The 19,897-nt window shown below is 40.2% G+C and overlaps 1 protein-coding gene across 6 annotated transcripts in view; it reads left to right on the top strand.

The window, feature by feature from the left end:
• Window positions 1–19,897, top strand: part of MGAT5 (alpha-1,6-mannosylglycoprotein 6-beta-N-acetylglucosaminyltransferase) — a 117,672-nt gene that overhangs the window by 88,308 nt on the left and 9,467 nt on the right. For all 6 annotated transcript variants that reach the window (XR_014504185.1, XR_014504186.1, XR_014504187.1 and 3 more), the window contains exons 12-16: window positions 9,687–9,836; window positions 15,141–15,287; window positions 17,246–17,362; window positions 18,077–18,151; window positions 19,011–19,168. Coding sequence is in view for 3 of the 6 variants with exons in the window: in XM_083408753.1 (XP_083264879.1) it covers window positions 9,687–9,836; window positions 15,141–15,287; window positions 17,246–17,362; window positions 18,077–18,151; window positions 19,011–19,168 (647 nt within the window). In the remaining 3 variants the exon portion in view is untranslated. The remainder of the gene's footprint in view (window positions 1–9,686; window positions 9,837–15,140; window positions 15,288–17,245; window positions 17,363–18,076; window positions 18,152–19,010; window positions 19,169–19,897) is intronic.

Here is a 19,897-nt window from a genome sequence, read left to right as displayed (position 1 = left end):
TATTCAGACCAAAGGAGAAATTATCTGGTTTGTTTCACCGTTCAAGTGAAGGGAGAGGCAAAGGAGATGCATATCAACTGTATATATGCTGGCTTATTTGACCAGGATTTTATCATGCACACGCAGCCACAGATGTCATAGAGTGGATGCTACCCTGTTTTAAACTATTAGAGGACACTCAGTCAATCAGGTACATCTCCCTTTTATGCCATTAACCTATGACTAAAAGCTGCTTCTTAGATTAGAATGCCTAGGCATCCTGGGAAATTGTTGAATAAATCCCCAAAATAAATGGGTGGATATATGGTGTATACCCGTTTCCCTGAACCTGGTGCCCTCTCGCAGGGTGCCGTCTTGAACTATAACTCCCATCAGTGTTGCTAGAAGTTGTTGGGGGAAGGCTGCTGGTGTAGTGGTTAAGAGCGGTGGACTCGTAATCTGGGGAACCGGGTTCACTTCCCTACTCCTCCATATGCAGCTGCTGGGTGACCTTGGGCTAGTCACACTTCTCTGAAGTCTCTCAGCCCCACTCACCTCACAGAGTGTTTGTTGTGGGGAAGGAAGGGAAAGGAGAATGTTAACCCCTTTGAGACTCCTTAGGGTAGTGATAAAGTGGGATATCAAATCCAAACTCCTCTTCTTCTACAGTGTTGCATTTAGAATATTTAGGAAGCCGCAGCCAATTCAAGCTGCCATACATGCATGTATGTATGCAGTGGTGTACAGATGAATATAGAAGCTTTTAACATGATGTCGTACATGGTGTGTATGTGCACATGTACATTATCTAGTGCTAAAGCAGCTCTAATAATTTGTGTAATTAAAATATTGTTCCTTAAGGAAAAACTAGTGTACGCGATTATCTTAAGCTGTTGCTCAGTTCTTTACAGAAACATGCCAGACTGAGGATTCTAGAATACAAATTTAGGAGTACAGGTGTCATTTCAATTTTTAAGGGTTTCACAAATTATTTGAGTTTTGTGGGGCATCTTAGTTCTGTCTAGCAGCAGAAAACCGTGAGAGCTCTTCATAATTCATAGTACAGACCTTGGACACATAGTTTCTTCATCCGTACTGTAGTAATTTCCTGGGATTTCCCAGTGATTTAAAGTCACAGTGTACAAACTTCCTCAGTGAAAGCATTTCTCATTATACTTCCCATAGGGATAAATCTGCTAGGTTAAGCCCACTTCAAGAAGGCGCCATGGCAGAAGAGAGAATGACGAATGCCTAGTGGCCCCTTTGCCAGCCTATTTTGTCTGCCCGTTACAAAGCCTGAAGGCCTATCAAGACTTTTTCTCTGTGTGGCAGCTGTCTGTTCATTTCATTTGTTTAGCAGCATCTTGAGGTTTCGATTGTCCTATTTTTGCCCATGGTTCTTGAGCAGAACAATTATTTTCCTATTATTTAAGTGGTAGTTGTGCTGCTTTCATTGTGACTTTGAAGAAAAATCATTAACTTTTTCATCCTCATGTACGAACACTCAAGGTTTTTAGAGTGTGCTCCTTGTGCTAGAGTACATATTTAAGCAGGATTGGAAACTGTTGATTCATTTTCAGCTTTTGTGATTATGCATTCTGTTCTATTATCAGTACTAGGAGACTTTTAAAAGCCTCAATAAAAAATGAGTATAATTAATCAGTTTATTTCCTTAGTAGTACATCAGAAGAACAGCCTGTCAGATAGACTTGGGTCTTGTACTCAAAAAGATGTATCAGATTTATCTTTTAGTTTATTTTCCCCCAGCTCCCTCCCTTTCTTCCTTAGTTCCTTCCTTTCCTCCCTGTCAATTTGTCTGCCATATCCAGCATATTCGTATCCGTTGTTAAATGCCCCATCTGTAAAATAGCTCTTTCCAGAAATGTCAATTAATGTCTCCTTGCATATTAACATTCACTGTGGAAAAAATAAAATATTATCTTAACTAGTATAGTGTTTGCCCTCTCACTCCCCTGTTCTACCCACTATAGATAGATCTGAAATGAATACGGAATCCTTCTTCAGTCCTTAGATCTTTGCTTTTCCTGGGGGATGAAAATATTCTAGTGCCGCTTGTTCTGTGTTACTCATCTTCCTAGCCTAATTAAAGACCATCTGGAGGATGCATGCTTGTAAGGGTAAGGGCAGTGACAGCAACCTCCTGATCATTACACCTCTCCAGGTTCCCAGCTGTTAAATGAGCAGTTGTAACATGCAGGCAAAACGGATAATAGGTGGATAGAACTTGCTGCAGAATGTGAACAGTGTGTGGCATTGGTGGACAGTAGAGAATAAATGGTATTTGTTTGTATTCAGTAGAACAGAGCTTCTTTCTCAAACATTTGGGATTTCAGGCTCCCGTTCACTCATCTTCTCCAGTTTACTAGTGATACACACACACAAGCTCATCAGGGATCCTACCTCTCCAAATTTGGGGGAAGGGAGCTGCTGATTTATACCAAATAGTCATTGCTTTTTATAGATAGGAAAAAATGTGTTGGTACTCACCATGAAGTTGTTACAATAAGTGCTGCACTTTTAACTGGGGTGGGGTGGGGTGGAGTTGCCGGTACTATGTGCCATTGAGTATCCCTAGAAAAAAGTTATGCAAATTGTTAATAGCCATGTAACAAGTGGCAACGGGCCACAAAATGTTACAGTGTGCTGTGCTTTTACTCAGAGTTCCAACCAATCTATTCCATTGCTCCTTCCACTGGTCTGGTTTTCCTCAGGTAGTATCAGTCAGTTAATATTTTGTCCCCACTGAGAGTGCTCTGCACTCAGTGGCTTGTTTTGTCACAAGGGTTCTCCATTTAGGAATGTTTTTAGGGGGTGAAGTAGATAGCTTTACACTACATCAAAACCCTTGATTTCTCCATATGGGTGTCTCCCATTTCCATTCCTAAAGGCAGTTGGGTTTTGGTTCCCCCCCGGCATCTGCAAACATCCCGGTTACCTCAAGTCTGCATGGGTGGTGCTGCTTTGCCTACACCTTCACAAGCATAGGCAGATAAATTAGAGATGCAGGGAATAAAGATGATCTTTTCAACCTATTGAATTTGAATCATACTCTCCAAAGTTTGTCCTGCTGTACACAGTGTTTGTTCCTTGCTTAACATATGTTTGCAAATAAAGAGTCAATCTCTTAAATCTGCAAATAATGATTAAATAGTTCATTGGAAGAATTTTCAACTGTAATTAAGGTAAACCCAGATTTACATCTGTGCCAGCCCAGATTTCAGAGTAATGACTGCATTTGTATAGTCACATTTTTATCTACAAAATAAGGCCGAGTATTTATCATGCTGTCTTTCTACAGTGGTTCTCTGGATGCTCACTACATTGTGCTATATTCATTCCTTAATTATCTTTGCTACACCAGGTTCATGTCTTTATATACCTTATGATAAACAGTGATAAAGTGCTTGAACACCAGAACTAAGAATGCTATGTTCAAAAGCTATATCTATATTTGATTATTATTTTTTAATGACTTAGAATTTGGGAATAATTAAAATTGCAGCACAATCATCACCTCTAGTTTGTCCTTGATTGTTTATGAAATTTAGCTGTGATGCCATGCACAGAAAAGCCACTCACCCTAATTGTGAGATAATCCTAGGGTTGTTCCAAAGCCATGGCTAGATTACGCGGGTGTTTCAGAACAAAATATATTAGGATTGTAAGGATTGTGTAGCAAATGCATAAGATCTGCATGCAGTCTTCCTAATAGATGGAATCTATTTAGTTAGATGGGGTGGAATAGGGATATGGATGGAAAGACTTTTCCTTGTGCAGTAGACACAAAATATTTCACAAGATTCCACTCAGTTGGCACCTGTTTGAGGAAATAGCAGTTTACACATGTGTTTCTGGGAATGTAATTTGTTTTACAGAAGCTGTATTATTGAGAATGAAATCCAAGAAGAAATAACAGATCCTTCTGCCAAATTGAATTTATATAACTGGCACTCAGAAGCTCTTTTTGTATGCTTCGGCATTAAGCAGGATTGAAAAGAGAAAACATAGATAGATTTAAGATTCTACCATATTCCCTCGTGAGATTTTGAAAAAGTATCTGCTATTGAAAGTTACAATTAATTTCTAGTTCCACACATCTTGCTGCATTAAATGTGACATTTTAAAAATAACAAAGTTGTCCCCAATCATGTTCAACTGCTTCAAATCTTTCCTGAAGTTTGTCTCATTTAATCTTGTAACAATAGCAAGACTTTTGATTTTTCTATCTGTAGTCACATCTGCAGGGCCGTTATGGAATACAGAACTGAAGACTAGAGGAGGGGTAGCCAACATGATGCTATCCCAACAGAGTTGGATACCTGTTCCTATCAGCCCCAGCCAAGGATGGTGGGAGGTTTAGTCTATCAGCATCTGCAGGGCACTATGATAGGTATCCCTAGGCTAGAATTACTAGTCAATTCCACCTAAAGCAGATTGCTAATAAGATGTTGGGTTGCTGTGTCTGGGTTGTAGTGTTTAATCCTGCAAGTGAAACTGACATGATTGAATGCTGCTCCACTAAAAGGCTTCATAATACATCGGAAGCTGTGCCGGAGAAAGCTAGACTAGCTCCTTTAGGTCTCGCTTTCTACATGGAGGGTTTTGTTTTGTCTTTTGTACGGAGAAAAATTCCATTAAATTGTGAGATTTATCAACTCACTGGGAAAACAGACCTTAGATACATGCACACATTTATATATCTTTTAGAAATCCTGCACTTATCTTTTAAAAAGCATGTGTTGTGGTCTCCAACCATGTATCCAGCTTGTGTAGCAATAGTTATTTTTTTAAAAAATGCTTCCAGTACAGGTGTTGCCAGCATGATGCTCTCCAGATGTTGTGGACATCAGCCCCAGCCAGCATGGGCAGTGGTCAGGAATTCTGGGAGTTGTAGTCCAACAACATCTGGAGAGTGCCATGTTGGCTACCCCTGTTCTCGTTTTCCATTGAATTCTATGAGAAGTCAGAGCATAGAGCTATAGAACAAGACTGCCTGGTGTGGTGACAATCGAGCAGTGAGGTAATGCTTGGGCTCCCCCCATGCACAGAGTATAGCTGGATTGCACTTTGTTCCTGTGGCTTTTAGCAGATCATTGATTAACAAGATTACTATTCTGTGGAGGTGACCTGCATAATTTTTAAATAATGCACATTTTTGCTAATTGTAGGTTGCCAAGTTGATGGCTCAGGCAGCTTTACCTCCTCCTCCTTACTATCTCCATTTAAAACAGAACACGTGTGTTCTTTCTTTCCTTCCTATGTTTCTGCAGCTGATTACCATAAAGAAAGCTTGTGGAAATTTGCCCCTTTCCCATTGAAAATTGTACACACATGATTATATTTTCCAGTTTAATGTTGCTTTAAGAGGGAGAAACGCATCAGGCTTTGTCATCCCATTCTCTGATGTGAAAGGTCTTGCATACGGAGGAGGGTTGTAGGTGGAAAATAATTGGCATAAAGTAATAACAGTTGTGTATTCGATGATCAACAGAAGTGCCTTCTGTAAATGGCAAGTTTATCGTAGCTGTCAAGAAGAAAGCAGCTGCTGGTTCTGCCCGAGGAATAAGAACCACTCTTTTGCGGCTCTGTGGTAGAGTTTCGTGTTGGGAGCCTAGCTTTTCTCTAAAAAGCCTTGGCAAATGAAGTTCGCTCTGGCTGTGTAGCACCGCACCCCTGGAGTGTCATTTGCACCTGGCCAGGAAGATATAAGATGCATGGACATGCATGTAGAGGTTTGCACACACATAAACATCTCTATCGGGGGCATGGCTGTGGGGTTTGTGCCACGCCCCCTTTGGCCTCATTGGGCATTTTGGAGACCCAATGTTCTGAGTTGTGGGGCCTTTAGCCTGGATACCTCATGTGCCTTGAGTTGTAAGGCCCTGGCATGAGACAGGGTCAGGAAGGCATCCCTGTTCACTCGAAGGTAAGGCCTAGGCAATGGAGCTATGCCTGGTCATTACCCTTGCTGAGGACAGGACTTGGTGCATCCAAGGCAGTCATAACAATAATAATTTATTATTTATACCCCACCCATCTGGCTGGGTTTCCCCAGCCACTCTGGGTGGCTCCCAATCGAATATTAAAAACACAATACAGCATTAAATATTAAAAACTTCCCTAAACAGGGCTGCCTTCAGGTGTCTTTTAAAAGTAGGATAGTTGCTTATTTCCTTGACATCTAATGGGAGGCTGTTCCACAGAGCAGGCGCCACTACTGAGAAGGCCCTCTGCCTGGTTCCCTGTAACCTCGTAGTGAGGGAACCGCCAGAAGGCCCGCGGTGCTGGATCTCAGTGTCCGGGCTGAACGATGGGGGTGGAGACGCTTCTTCAGGTATACAGGACCGAGGCCGTCAATGGAAATTAGCTGATTTCACTGTTTCATTTGCAGTGCAGAAGTTAAGTTAATAAATATGTGGCCTTAGTTTGACCCATTTTATGTCTCTTGTCTCTCTATTCCAGTTGCAAACAAGTACTAGCCCTGCCTATCCTAATCTGTGTCAAAAGATTTAACAAGTCCATTCTGTTTCTAAGCAACCTTTCCTTAAACCGTTTCTTCTGTTCCCACCATCCCTTCCTCCTGCCCTTTGAACACTGAAAAAGAACTAAATCTCAGATAATTCACTTGGTGTGTGAGCTGATCCTTGTATTGTAAATTCTAAATGGATTAAGAAATTAAAATTTATAATACTGTACAAAAGAAAATATGACATGATTTACTATTATGTTCACAGTAACCACATTGTGCTCTAAAACACTTTGGATTAGAATATGAACATTCCTATGGAGCAGGGGTGGGTAGTCTTTTCTGGCTAGATATTTATCTGTTTCACACATACCCCACCATGGACTGAAGTTGATAGCTGCTATCATAGTGATGTTGAGAGATTCTTCCTTTTGAAGACACACACACACTCCATCGTTGATTGGACTTCAAAGCATACTGTGGGGCTTTCAAATAGCCCTTTTGTAAACATCCACCAATGGGGATGTTTACAAAGAGCTTTCTCTCTCTCTCTCTCACTCTCTCTCTCACACACACACCCTTGAGTTTCTCCTTCAAGTCTCTGAAGAGTTTTGAAGGAGAAATGGGGGAGGGGTGTATTGAAAGTATCAAGCAAGGCATGCTCCTGCTGCCTGTTGGTTGATCCCAAATGCCCCCCTCCATGTTTTTCCTTCAAAGCACAGAGATTTAAGGGAGTAGTTTGAGTGGGGGGGTGTGTTTTGAAGGTGTTTTCATAGTACCCATCACCTGGGAATGCATCTTGCTTGATCAAAGGAACAACCAAGAGCTTTAATCTCACCTTAGCATCTGTCTGAGCAGCCCCATACTGATCTTGATTCAAGCTCTATTTCAAAAACCACAGTCATTTAAATAATGTGTGAGAGTTTGTAGATGCTAGAATTGTTGTTGTTGTCATCAGCATCATTATTATAATTTCCTACTCGCCCTTCACCATAAGGTCTAAACATGGGTTACATTAAGAACACAATACAATTTTTAAAACTAACAACCATACAAAACAAGTTAATTAGGCATACTTCTCTTTAAGGAAGAATTTGCATTAAAAAAAACAAAAACTCCAACCTGATTGAGTTTAATGAAATCAGAAAAATTAAGCCAAGCTGTTTTTTTCTGGCTTGAGTTTTCATGAAGACAGGGTTTGGAATTTACAGATAAGCCCAGGAACTAGCTGTGTGTACTATAGTAGGGAAGTGAGCAAGGAAAAGAGATCTGAGCTCAAAGGAAAGCTAAGTGGAAGCATGTTCAAGGAAGGGGTGCTGAAGACTGCTGAAATCTTGGGATCAAAAACTGATTGGAGTTGTAGTCCAAAAAGGAGGACATTTTTCTAAAGGAAAGACCAAATAATCATCTTCTCCTTTACTGGATGTGTGATCTTTAACAGCAATAGAGAGGGATTTTTGAGTGGTGGACCGTCAACTACAAAATACCCCCTCCCCCCGCAAAGAGGCTTGCCTGGCAGGGCACCAGTGTTGCCATGCGGGAGGGATCATTTTGGAAGCAAATCGTTTTAATGGGTTTCTTTCTGGATGGGGCACTTTCTGGATTTTATTTATTGACCTATTGCCCTGTTAAGACCACTGATCATACACCATCATGAAAACCCCAAAAGAATGAAGTGTGTATTGAAATTTTGAAATAATTTTTAATTAAATAAAACTTCTTACAATATATATTTACTCTTCATTAGAAGATGTAATAGCTAGTGTGTTTTGTGTTCTAAAACTGATAATTCAAATATATGTGAAGATGCTTGGATTTTACAGGGCTCAAGGCAGGAAGATTCTTCCTAGTCTCCTGTAACCTTTGAATGAGCATCTGTGCGTGGCTTTTAACCAACAAACAGGGAATAGTGTGTTGGTGTTGCATGTGATGGAACTGAGGGATGCAAAACACAAGCTTGTGCTTTCTGATCCCACTGGAGACAAAGGGTACATTTACTTCTCAACTAGAAACCAGACTTTGAGGTTGCTGATTTACACAGTTGAGAAGACTCATTCATGCAATATGTTTCAAGGGTTATTCTATACTGAGCACTTCACAATCCATCTTTGAATGAGTTCTAGAGAAGAGGAAAGCAGGTCAAGGGGTTTTTTTATGAAATAAATTTCTTCCAATCAAAGCACCTAGTTTTCCACATTGCTTCAAGTCCTAGTATATGGGGGAAAACCAAGAGACTTTGTGGCTCACTCTAGAATTTTAAAATGCCACCATGTATGTAAAGAGCTGCATGACTCCACCATTAAGCTTTTGTGGACTGGGGAATATGAGAGGGATTCTTTTTTCTTCAAAGCACTTGCATGTTGTTGTTTAGTCGCTTAGTCGTGTCCGGCTCTTCGTGACCCCATGGACCAGAGCATGCCAGGGACTCCTGTCTTCCACTGCCTCCCGCAGTTTGGTCAAACTCATGCTGGTAGCTTCAAGAACACTGTCCAACCATCTCGTCTTCTGTCGTCCCCTTCTCCTTGTGCCCTCAATCTTTCCCAACATCAGGGTCTTTTCCAGTGAGTCTTCTCTTCTCATGAGATGGCCAAAGTATTGGAGCCTCAGCTTCACGATCTGTCCTTCCAGTGAGCACTCAGGGCTGATTTCCTTCAGAATGGATAGGTTTGATCTACTTGCAGTCCATGGGACTCTCAAGAGTCTCCTCCAGCACCATAATTCAAAAGCATCAATTCTTCGGCGATCAGCCTTCTTTATGGTCCAGCTCTCACTTCCATACATCACTACTGGGAAAACCATAGCTTTAACTATACGGACCTTTGTTGGCAAGCTGATGTCTCTGCTTTTTAAGATGCTGTCTAGGTTTGTCATTGCTTTGACGGAGTTAATTTTGGAGAGGATCAGTAATTATTTTGTGTGACTCAGATGTGTGGGGCCCAAAACTTAGCATAACCAGTCTCCTTGGTGAAATAAGAGCTTGGTAAAATAAGAACTTTTAACTAGTTCCAATGGTAGGAGTACCGATGGGGTACTGCAGCATTTTTTGCTGATCTGACCACTGCTACAGCCCCTTTGCCCCTTGAAATTCTGCTCTGTAGGATCAGGGGAGTCTTGGAGCAGCAGGAGATATTGTATTGTATAGTGGTGGTGGGTAATTAGATAGATAGGCCTCTGCATTATGTGAAGACTCAGTTTTGGTTGGCTTATGTTTCCTTACTAGGATAAGAAAGCTTATTTGGATGTCATTCATACCTATACAGAAGTTCATGGAACTGTCCACGGGACAAGTACTGTCTACATGCCCAGCTATGTTAAAAACCATGGCATCCTCAGTGGCCGGGATTTGCAGTTCCTGCTGAGAGGGACAAAGGTAAGTTGGCTGGTATGCAAAGGGGGGGGGGAGCAGCAGCAAAACCCCAAAAGATTAAAATACATGTGCATTCAAATGCATTTACTCCCCCCCCCCCCATGAAGCGCTTGGCACATTATGCTCATTGTACCATAACAGCTCTAAACATTTGCCAATGTCCAGTATTCCAAAGATTCCACTGGTTTCAATTTCTTATTGGGATGGTGCTTCATATGTGTGTTAAGTTTGTTTAGAAAAATGAAAAGCTTTCACTGTTAAATGTCCGCCCCTCCACCCTCTAGAAGTTTTGCATGCATGAGAACCAAGTTTGATGATTTCAGAAACACTCCTCCCACACAAACACACTTCAGAATTTGGCTCAGCAAACTTGAGGCAAAATCCCCTCTCACACAAATAGCTGTTTATTCTATTATGTTGTGTTTCTGTTCTGCTACTTTTTATTTACCTATCAGCCTGAAAAGGTTCCCAAGGCAGCTCACAAAGAACAAATAAATGTGAATACAAAATAACGCAAATGCAGACAGTACAAATGACAAAAATTCAACAAAAATCTTAATATTTCAAAAGTATTAAGCACCAAATGCATGTGTGTTCCTGCCAAAAAAGCAAAGAACATTCACCACAAAAATACTGAAAATATTATTTCAAAAAGGCCAAAAGGATTTGCCTGCATGGGATCTTTTTGAAAGAAGATTTTCATTTAAAGGGAAGCAAAACATCACTCAGTAAAATAATTTCCTTTCTTATTGAAATGGTGGTATGTGGTATCCAACTGGTGAGGTTTGTAGTGTCGTTACTTCCAAGTTATACTTCACAGATGGTAGCAGCTATTTAATATGAGTGGAGGACAGTTGGTGCTGTGTTTATTATTAAGTGGTAACAGAAGCCCCTGTGCTGTCAAGACATGTGAGCTGCACACTCTCCCCTAAGGAGCTTTTGTTAAATAAGTTGACAGCATATAGAACAGAAAAGATGTTCCAACAGTGTCGAGGTAAAAAGTGAAGAATGCTTATCTACCCATCCAGTATCATTTTCTGTAACTAATTAAAACTCAGCCACTGCTGAATTGTTGGTGACATTTTAAAGTCCTTTAATTAATGGTTCGGCCATGTTTCTGCTGCTGCTAATTAAAAGATATAATTTAATTGCTTATCAGACTTGTCTACCTTTTTTGTTTGCTGCACAGGAATGCAGAAATAGATCAGGGTGTTCTCTGTAAATGTTGAGCCCATTAAATCTGCTTTTTAAAAAAAGAGTGGGAACTCATAATGCAGTTTGATACATCAGTAGGTTTAGTTAGGAGGTTTTCTTTTCCTGTATTTCACTGTCAGCCTCTCCACAAAAGGCACTCTGTAATAAGGGTTATAACATTTTGCAGCCAGATGGCACTTTGCCCTATTTTTCTTTTGAAGAGGTATATTCATAACCTATACTAAAAATTTGTTGCTTTCATATCCAGTATTGTTCATCTCAAAAGAGCCTGAATCCTGCCCACTTAAGACTTACAAGTTAATAATTCTCAGCAGCAGTCTTTGCCAGGAGCTTTTGGGTATTAAAACTTGCCCCTCTCCAATGGCACGGATCATTGCAGGATGTCCAAATCAAGATTTGTGCATGGAAACTCATGTTCCAACAAAGGTTCCTTCAAATGATTACCTTTCCCCCCCTGTCATATGGGGTTCCAGAGTCATCTGGAGACTTTATGATGTGACAATTTGCTGAAAGTGTGATGGCTGGAAAGACCCATTCATGTGGCCATACTTGGTGAGGACTTCCTTTTTTCAGAAGAGAGGGGGAAGGAGTAAGATAGATTGATCTTAAGCAGTAGGAAAGAGAAAGTCAGGACATTTAAGTAGCAGAAACTTTTGGATAAAGTGGCCAAATAATTCTCAAATTCATCAAAAGCGAATGAGTTGAATTTCAGGGGGGAAACCCTGATTTTAATAAGCTCAGAGAAATACTAGATAGGGAAATTCCTCAGGTGGCCGAGAGTTCCTGAAGAAGGGAGGCACAGCTGAGAGAGAGAGAGAGAGAGAGAGAGAGAGAGAGAGACAGAGAGACAGAGACAGAGAGACAGAGATACAAAAGGCAATGTGAAAGTATAGTGAGGAGCTAAAAATAAAAAAGGTCATTTATAAAGGGAGGACAGGTAACCAAGGACAAGTGCAGACAAGGAATTCAGACTTGTAGGGACAGTGTCAGGAAAGCTAAAACTCAAATGAGCTGAAGCTGGCTAGTGATGCTGAGAGCAACAGAAAGGGTTTTTCAGGTACGTACAATGGACTTCTCAGTAAGCATGGTGAAATGCTAAAGGGTGACACAGAGAAAGCAGCACTGCATATCTTCGATCTTTCCTTCATCTTCTCTCAAAAGAGATAGTGTATAACCTTGCATAATTAGCATAATTAATGAAGGTCAGGATTGCAGTTCAGATAGATAAGGAATTAGTCAATAGAAACAAAGATGCCGAGTTCAAGTATTGAGGGCCAGACAAATTGCACCCTAAAGTAATAAAGCAGGGGTCAGCAAACTTTTTCAGCAGGGTGCCGGTTCACTGTCCCTCAGACCTTGTGCAGGGCCGGACTATATTTTGAAAAAATAATAATAAACGAATTCCTATGCTCCACAAATAACCCAGAGATGCATTTTAAATAAAAGCACACATTCTATTCATGTAAAAACATGCTAATTCCCAGACCATCCGTGGGCTGGAATTAGGAGGCGATTGGGCCGGATCTGGCTCCCGGGCCTTAGTTTGCCTACCCATGTACTAAAGGAACTCACTGGTGTACTCTGAGAACATTTGAGAAATCCTGGAGAACAAGTGAGAAGAGGCAGGACTGCCCAATTTTCAAAAGGTTAGGGAAAAGTGAATCAAGGAAACTACATAACAGTCAGTCCAGTTTCATTACCAGGGAAGATGCTTAAATATATTATAAAGGAGTCAGATTGAAAGCATCTTGATGATAATTCAGTATTAGTAGAAAGATGTATAAATTTGTAATTAATAATCCTGCCAGAATAAATTTATCATCTTTGTTGAGTTGCAGGTTTAGTGGGTTGTGGGATGCTCATGGTATGTCTATATTTCAGCAGAGACTTTGACAAAGTCCCCCCCACCCCCAATTGTACCTTGGTTAGCAAACTGTTTAAATGCAGGCTAAATGACATTGCTGTCAGGTGGATTCACAGCTGGTGTGAAATTGTACTCATTAGTGGTTCCTCATCAGACTGGAACGAGTTTTCAAGTGAGGTGCTGCAGGGCTGTGACTTCAACTTTTTATAAATATAAAAGGGTGGAATGAGTCATCACATTTGCAAATAACACAAAACTAGGAAGGAGAACCTCTCAGAAGATTAAAATAAAATTCAAGTTGACCTTGACAGGCTGGGAAACTGGGCTGAAGCTGACCAAATGAAGTTCGGCAAAAACTAAGGCAAAGTTCTTCAGTGTGAGAGAAATCAAATGCACAGGTATAGGACGGATGATCCTGACTTGGCAATAATTCCTGCAAACAGGGCCTCAGGATTGTAGCCAGCCACATACTGAAATGAGTCAGCAACATGATGCAGCAGCAAAAGAGAAAAATTTGGCTTTAGACTGCATCAATAGAGTCATAGTTTCCAGGACATGTAAAGTAATTAAGTTCCATTTTATTCAGTAATCAGACCCCACTGGAGTACAGTGTCCCATTTCTGAGTGCTACACTTTAATAAAGATACAAACAGAGTGGAGTGGGTTAGATGAGAACAATGATTATGGTGAGCTTTATAAAAAACAAGTTTTATGAGGTAAGGTCAAGTCAGGGATTGGAGTCTGCGGCTCTTCAGGTGTTTTTGGACTGCAACTGCCATCATCTCTGATGATTGGCCATGCTGGCTAGGGCTGATGGTCATGGGAGTTCAACAATACCTGGAGGGCTACAGGTTAAAACCCTACAGGAGGGTTCTTTGGGTTAAAAGAACTGGGAATGTTTAGTCCAGTTTCCCAAACTTGGGTCTCTAGCTGTTTTTGGACTACAATTCACATCATCCCTGACCACTGCTAGCAAGGGATGATGGAGTGGTAGTCTAAAAACAGTTGGAGACCCATGTTTGGGGAATCCTGCTTAAGCCAAAGGAGAGAAGACCAAGGGGGCAGGATAGCACTCCTATAGATGTCTAAGGAGTAGCCATGTAGCTCTCTGTTTCTTGCATCAGGCTGGGGTTAGACAAAATGGTCTATAAGACCAGGTACTTCTACGCAACTTTCTTTCAGGTGACTTTTTGCAGACCACTCACACTCCCTTCTTTCATCTCTTATGCTAAACAATTTCCAAGAACAGCCTTTTCACACAGCTTTCCAAGTAGTTTGAGCTGGACTCGCTGTTGTAGACTAAGTGCACCTTCTTGCAAACTTTGCTGCCACCTGCCGTTGGTCTTTGGAAGTCTAGTGCTGTTTGAAGAATATGCTTATTCAAGAATGCCACCCTGCTCAGCTACTCTATGCAAGACATTTTAAGCCATTTGTGTAGTAATCATTGTGTGGCACAAGTTCAAGCGAAGTATTTGCTAACTCCCCAAAGACATATTTCCTCCTTATGCCAGGATCTAATGGTGGTTCTATTACTCTGTGATGGGCCTAGAATGTCTTGAGGTCTGTGAACTGTGGTTGTGGATGAAGTGGACTTCAGTCAAAGCTTAGGACTTGGTGATATGTGTTACCAAGAAAGTGGGTGAAAATACATTCTCCCAATAATGGAAAGACTGTGTGCCGTGCTTCACCTTTTTTCACTGCACTTTTGGCTGTAGAGAAATCTAAAAATATGATGTTCCCTTCCTCCTTTCCCTCTCCTGCTCACTACAAAAATATTGGAAATACAGAGTGCTTTATAAAACTTGTTTTTAATTTAGAGAAGGTTTTATTTTAGGAAAAGGGTTTCATAATTTTCACTTTCGCCCGTTATAGAAAGGTTATCAGGTTTGCAGTATATTTTCATGGCTCTTTCAGAAGAGTGGCATGTTGCAAAAGCAAGCACCTTTGGCAGTCATCAGATATAGGGCAGGAAGCTGCCTTACTTAGTGAGTTAGATGTCCAGGCTGACCCTCCTATTATGTTACAGGCAGCCTCCCCAAACCACCTGTACTTGTATCAATAATAAATACAAAAGAATCGATCCATGCAACATGGCATAAAAGAATAGAAGTAAGCTAACCTAATTTTACAGTTTAAAATCAGGAAAGGGAATAATGCCTAACACAGAAATAAAATGTAGCAGAGAAAATGAAATAAAAGCTAATGTTATAGGTGTTTCTATTTTACAGCTCTTTGTTGGTCTTGGCTTTCCATATGAGGGACCTGCCCCTCTAGAGGCCATTGCAAATGGATGTGCATTTCTGAATCCGAAATTTAATCCACCCAAAAGCAGCAAAAACACAGATTTCTTCAAAGGCAAGCCAACACTCCGAGAGGTAAGCAATCAACATCCATATTCACAATTTTCTGTTGTGTGTACTGCTGGTTGGACATGTCAACAGTAGCTTTTGTAGCACATCCTTTTTTAAATTTCCAAGCATCACCAAACTATGGGATTTCATTGCTATTGCCATAGCAAACTCTTGGTCTGAGATTGTTTCCTTCTGAGCCTATCTCCTGAAATTACTTTTATACATTTGTATCTAGAATAGTATCAGTACTCAATTATTTCAATTGGTTCAGTTTACACAGGAAATCCTCGTTGCTAAAAACAAAAATCAATGTATGAAACTCTTAGAGTGTAATTCTAAGCAGGCCACAGGTGTTTGTTTTTTTGTGAGGTGGTTTGCACATTTATTTAGCTTTATGTACATTAAATGCAAGGAAGTTAAACTCTCCAATTTACAGCAAGGGGGAAAAACAAAAAACAAACCACTTGAATTATTTTGCTAGACTTTAGGGGCAAGGTCCTTGCACCCCCCCCACAACCGTTCACGTGTTCACCCCTGAGCATACTTCTTGTTACTTGGAAATAACAGCTTGTTCCTCAATATTTAGAATTTTTTACAGTCATCACCACCTGAATCCTGTATGCTGACAGCACATAGCCTATTAAAAGAGTATAAATAAAATTCTATGAAGATATTTGTATTTAAATCAATATAAAGAATATTTGTTTGACTGTTTTAGTTCCTAGAAAGGGCAGTCAGAGGGGGCCATTAACTTAATAAAAGGGATAAACATAGCATGGGGGGGTCAATTCATAAACTGCTTGAGTGGCAATGGCCTCTTTCTTGTAAAAGAAGCATTTGGTTTACAAGGTGCTTTCACTCTGTACAGGCAGCAAATATAAGCTGATAAGGATTTGTCCTCAAAATATGTCTCAACAACAAGAATTGGCTTTGTAAATATGGCATTCAGAAAGTAAAGCAAGGGAGATTAGGACTGAAGGCTCCTCATTTATCTACACATGTGTTAGCTGCCTTTTAGCCTTCACTGGGCAGGAAGCAAAGTCTTGCTTGCCAGCCTTTAGCTAACATTAAGAGTCATCAAACAGTGGAGTATTTTGGGCATAATGCCCAGCACTATAACTCTGTAGCATTAATTCTGAAGGCTTTTAGAAGAATGAGGCTACCTAGGAGTACAGGAGGTGACTTGTGGACTACAGGCTCATGGGCTACCAAGGGGCTGGGACATGTGCATGTCAGTGCTTTACATGACCTCCTATGCATCTCTGCCAAATGCATAATATCAGGCAAGGAAGTGGCTGCAGGAGAAAGCCAATTCAGGTGGAAACAGTTCCTTAAGAAGTAAACAGCTGCCTATAATATTTTGAAGCAAGGTAAAAGGGGCTTTAGAAAGAGTGGGTGCAGAATGTTTCGGAACACCATGAAGGTAAAGTACGAAAAAAGAGATGGCTTAAATAGCATGTGCTCTGAATTTGTTTTTTTAAGCTGTATTAAGTTTTTCAAAACGTTAAGTAAACAAGCTACAAAAAGTGTCATTGCAGATGGCAACTCACAAATTAAGTAATCTTATCGAGTCTTCCAGCTTTGACACAAATGGAAATGACTGAGCATACAATTCTCATATAAATACTAATTAGCTTGGCAAGAGATACTAGAGAGGTCAGAATTTAGAATCAGAATGTTAGGATACTTTATTGCAAGATACACTAGACTGTCTGTTTCCCTTTGTCAAGGTGCATTTACACTGTCCCTAGCACTTACCTAGTTACTTGCCCCACATTTCATTGATTAGGTTCTATAGAAATCTTGATAATTCCTTTTTGGTGACTACGATGACGTGTGCAAAACTTTGAAAACAAAGGAATAAAGAGCCCCCTAAATGGCTGGAGTGTTATGTTATCTACACATTTTGTATCTTATTGAAATTTGCCTACTGAAATGAACATGATTCCCGAAAAGATGACATTTGATTGTTTTTCTTTCAGTTGACATCTCAACACCCCTATGCTGAAGTTTACATCGGGAAGCCTCATGTTTGGACTGTAAACATCAATGACCTCTCCGAAGTTGAGAAGGCAGTGAAAGCAATTTTGAATCAAAAGGTTAACAGTTTTGTGTGTTGTTGTTGTTTAAAAAAACCCATTGCATTTGTAAATAAATATGGAACAGAAACATATGATAGTGTGAGGTTTATCAGAAAGAGCTCAATATGAAACTAAAAGCCTTAAATAATCCAACAAAAATAAAACTTTCTGTTTTTTGGCTACGATGAATTACAGCTTGTTGCAAACTCACATGGATCATTATATAAGATCCATTAATATGCAAAACTTACATACTGTAAATACCATGCAATATGCAAAATATGAATGACATTATTTCAAAAGATATAAGATTTATATCCTGTTTAGAGCTTGAAACCGGGAGGGGGGCACTCAGCTGATAACTCCCCACCCCTGCCCATCCAATATAGTTTGAATGTCATATTTGAATATATGTATAGATTGAACTTTGTTAAGAAGCCTCAGTGTGAGGGGGAAATTACAGATCGAAAAGGCACAAAATTATTTCTCTAGTAGCTGAGAGCTTTAATGGTAGGGGAAACTGGGCTAGGAAATACTACAGGTGTGAAAGTTGCTGAGTGTTTTTATAGTTTAATTTCATGGTAGCAGCAATATTTAGAATGGCAGATGCCTTACTAAACAACTTCATAACTAATACCTGAGCACCTGCACAAACATATGTTACAGTGGTGCCTTGGATAATATTTTTTAAAACAACAACAAGCAACTAAACTGTACATTTTATTTTAACAGATTGAACCTTACCTGCCCTTTGAATTCACATGTGAGGGGATGCTCCAGAGAATGAATATTTTCATAGAGAAACAGGTATGCTCTCCATATCCACAAATACTTGGTTTGTGAGCACAGAGATCATGTGTAAGCCACTATATTACCAGTGCTTGTTCTCTGTTGAATAGAACTGGAATAGACTAAAGCTCATAGTTGTGCAACCAATTTCACTTAACCAGTAAACTAACTGGTAGAGGGCACTCTATGAAGCACTCTATCAGCGTCTAAAACAAATCTTGTGATCAGTGCACATCTCTAATAGATTGCTTGGTGATGCTTTTTTGTTGTTGCTGAGCCATTTTCGGTGCTCTTTTAATATTTTTATTTTATTAGTTGGCTGTTTATTGCCTTGGGGGTACCACATTTTTAGACAGAAAACATACATTAAAAGCTGCCTTCTACCAAAACCAAACATTGGTCCATCTAGCCAGTGTGGTGTAGTGGTTAAGAATAGTGGATTCGTAATCTGGTGAACCAGGTTCAATTCCCTGCTCCTCCACATGCAGCTGCTGGGTGACCTTGGGCTAGTCACACTTTTCCGAAATCTCTCGGCCTCAATCACCTCACAGAGTATTTGTTGTGGGGGAGGAAGGGAAAGGAGATTGTTAGCCGCTTTGAGACTCCTTAGGGTAGTGATTAAGCGGGATATCAAATCCAAACTCTTCTTCTTCTTCTAGCTGTATATTGTTTACCCTGAGTGGTGGTGACTTTCAAGTTTCAGACAGGAGCCTGAAACAAGATTATACACTTGGCAGAGATCTAGGCAGCCCTGAGATCCATGCTGGTTACTTTACAGTCTTAACTGAACCGTCTGGAGATTGAAGCTTTGAATAACAGCAGTGTATTGCGTGAAATCACTTTTTGCCTTGTCATTTTGAAATGTACTTTTTTTCAGGATTTCTGCCACGGGCAAGTGATGTGGCCCCCATTAAGTGCCCTTCAGGTTAAAATTGCTGGGTCTGGGAAATCATGTAAGCAGGTTTGTCAAGAAAATCAGCTCATCTGTGAGCCATCCTTTTTCCAGCACCTGAACAAGGACAAAGACCTCTTGAAGTAAGTACTGCAGTTCCAAGGACAAGAAAAGAAAGTTGCAAGAAAACATTTTCAGCACATTTTGAATGTTGCTCTGGAACACGGTTTCAATCTCAGCATGAGATAAACTTCAGAGGCTTTCGAATATAATGCATTTGTGTTCATAGCACAATTTCACAAAATTTTCAGAAATTGTTCACCTGCATAGCACAATTTAATAGACAGAGAAAACTGAACCAAACGATGCCGTGCGTGTTGCTAACCAAACAGAATTTACCATAGCTTTCCTTTGTATTGCAACCAATTCCCTGGCTTCTGCCTACATTGACCTACAAGTTACAATTGATGTTTAGATCTACTTTCAAATACTTTCCCCTAGACTGGTGTATGCAGGTATTGGCGGAAAAGAAACCCCATAACTCCCTGTATGCTCTCATGTGTGACGATATCACACATGTATGTTAGCTTACATCTATGATTGCTGAGAACTGTCTGCTAAATCATGGTTTGTTGGGGTATATGCCCCCAGTAAACTTGTCACATGGAACAGTTATTGTATGAAGTGAGTCAACTGTGGTATTAGTGTGGAAGATTTCCATTGTACACACGTGTGTGTGTGTGTGTGTGTGTGTGTGTGTGTGTTGTAATTAAATAATAATAGTAGCACTTCTAGAATCATGTTTGTGAATGTGCATCTGCCACTGCTTTTTGTTTAGTCATCATCATTAAAATAGTTGCCAGCTTCTAGCT

Source organism: Podarcis tiliguerta (genome assembly GCF_965153285.1).
Source record: "Podarcis tiliguerta genome assembly, chromosome: 1".
NCBI classification, from domain to species: domain Eukaryota; kingdom Metazoa; phylum Chordata; class Lepidosauria; order Squamata; family Lacertidae; genus Podarcis; species Podarcis tiliguerta.
This window is presented reverse-complemented; position numbering and strand designations above follow the sequence as displayed.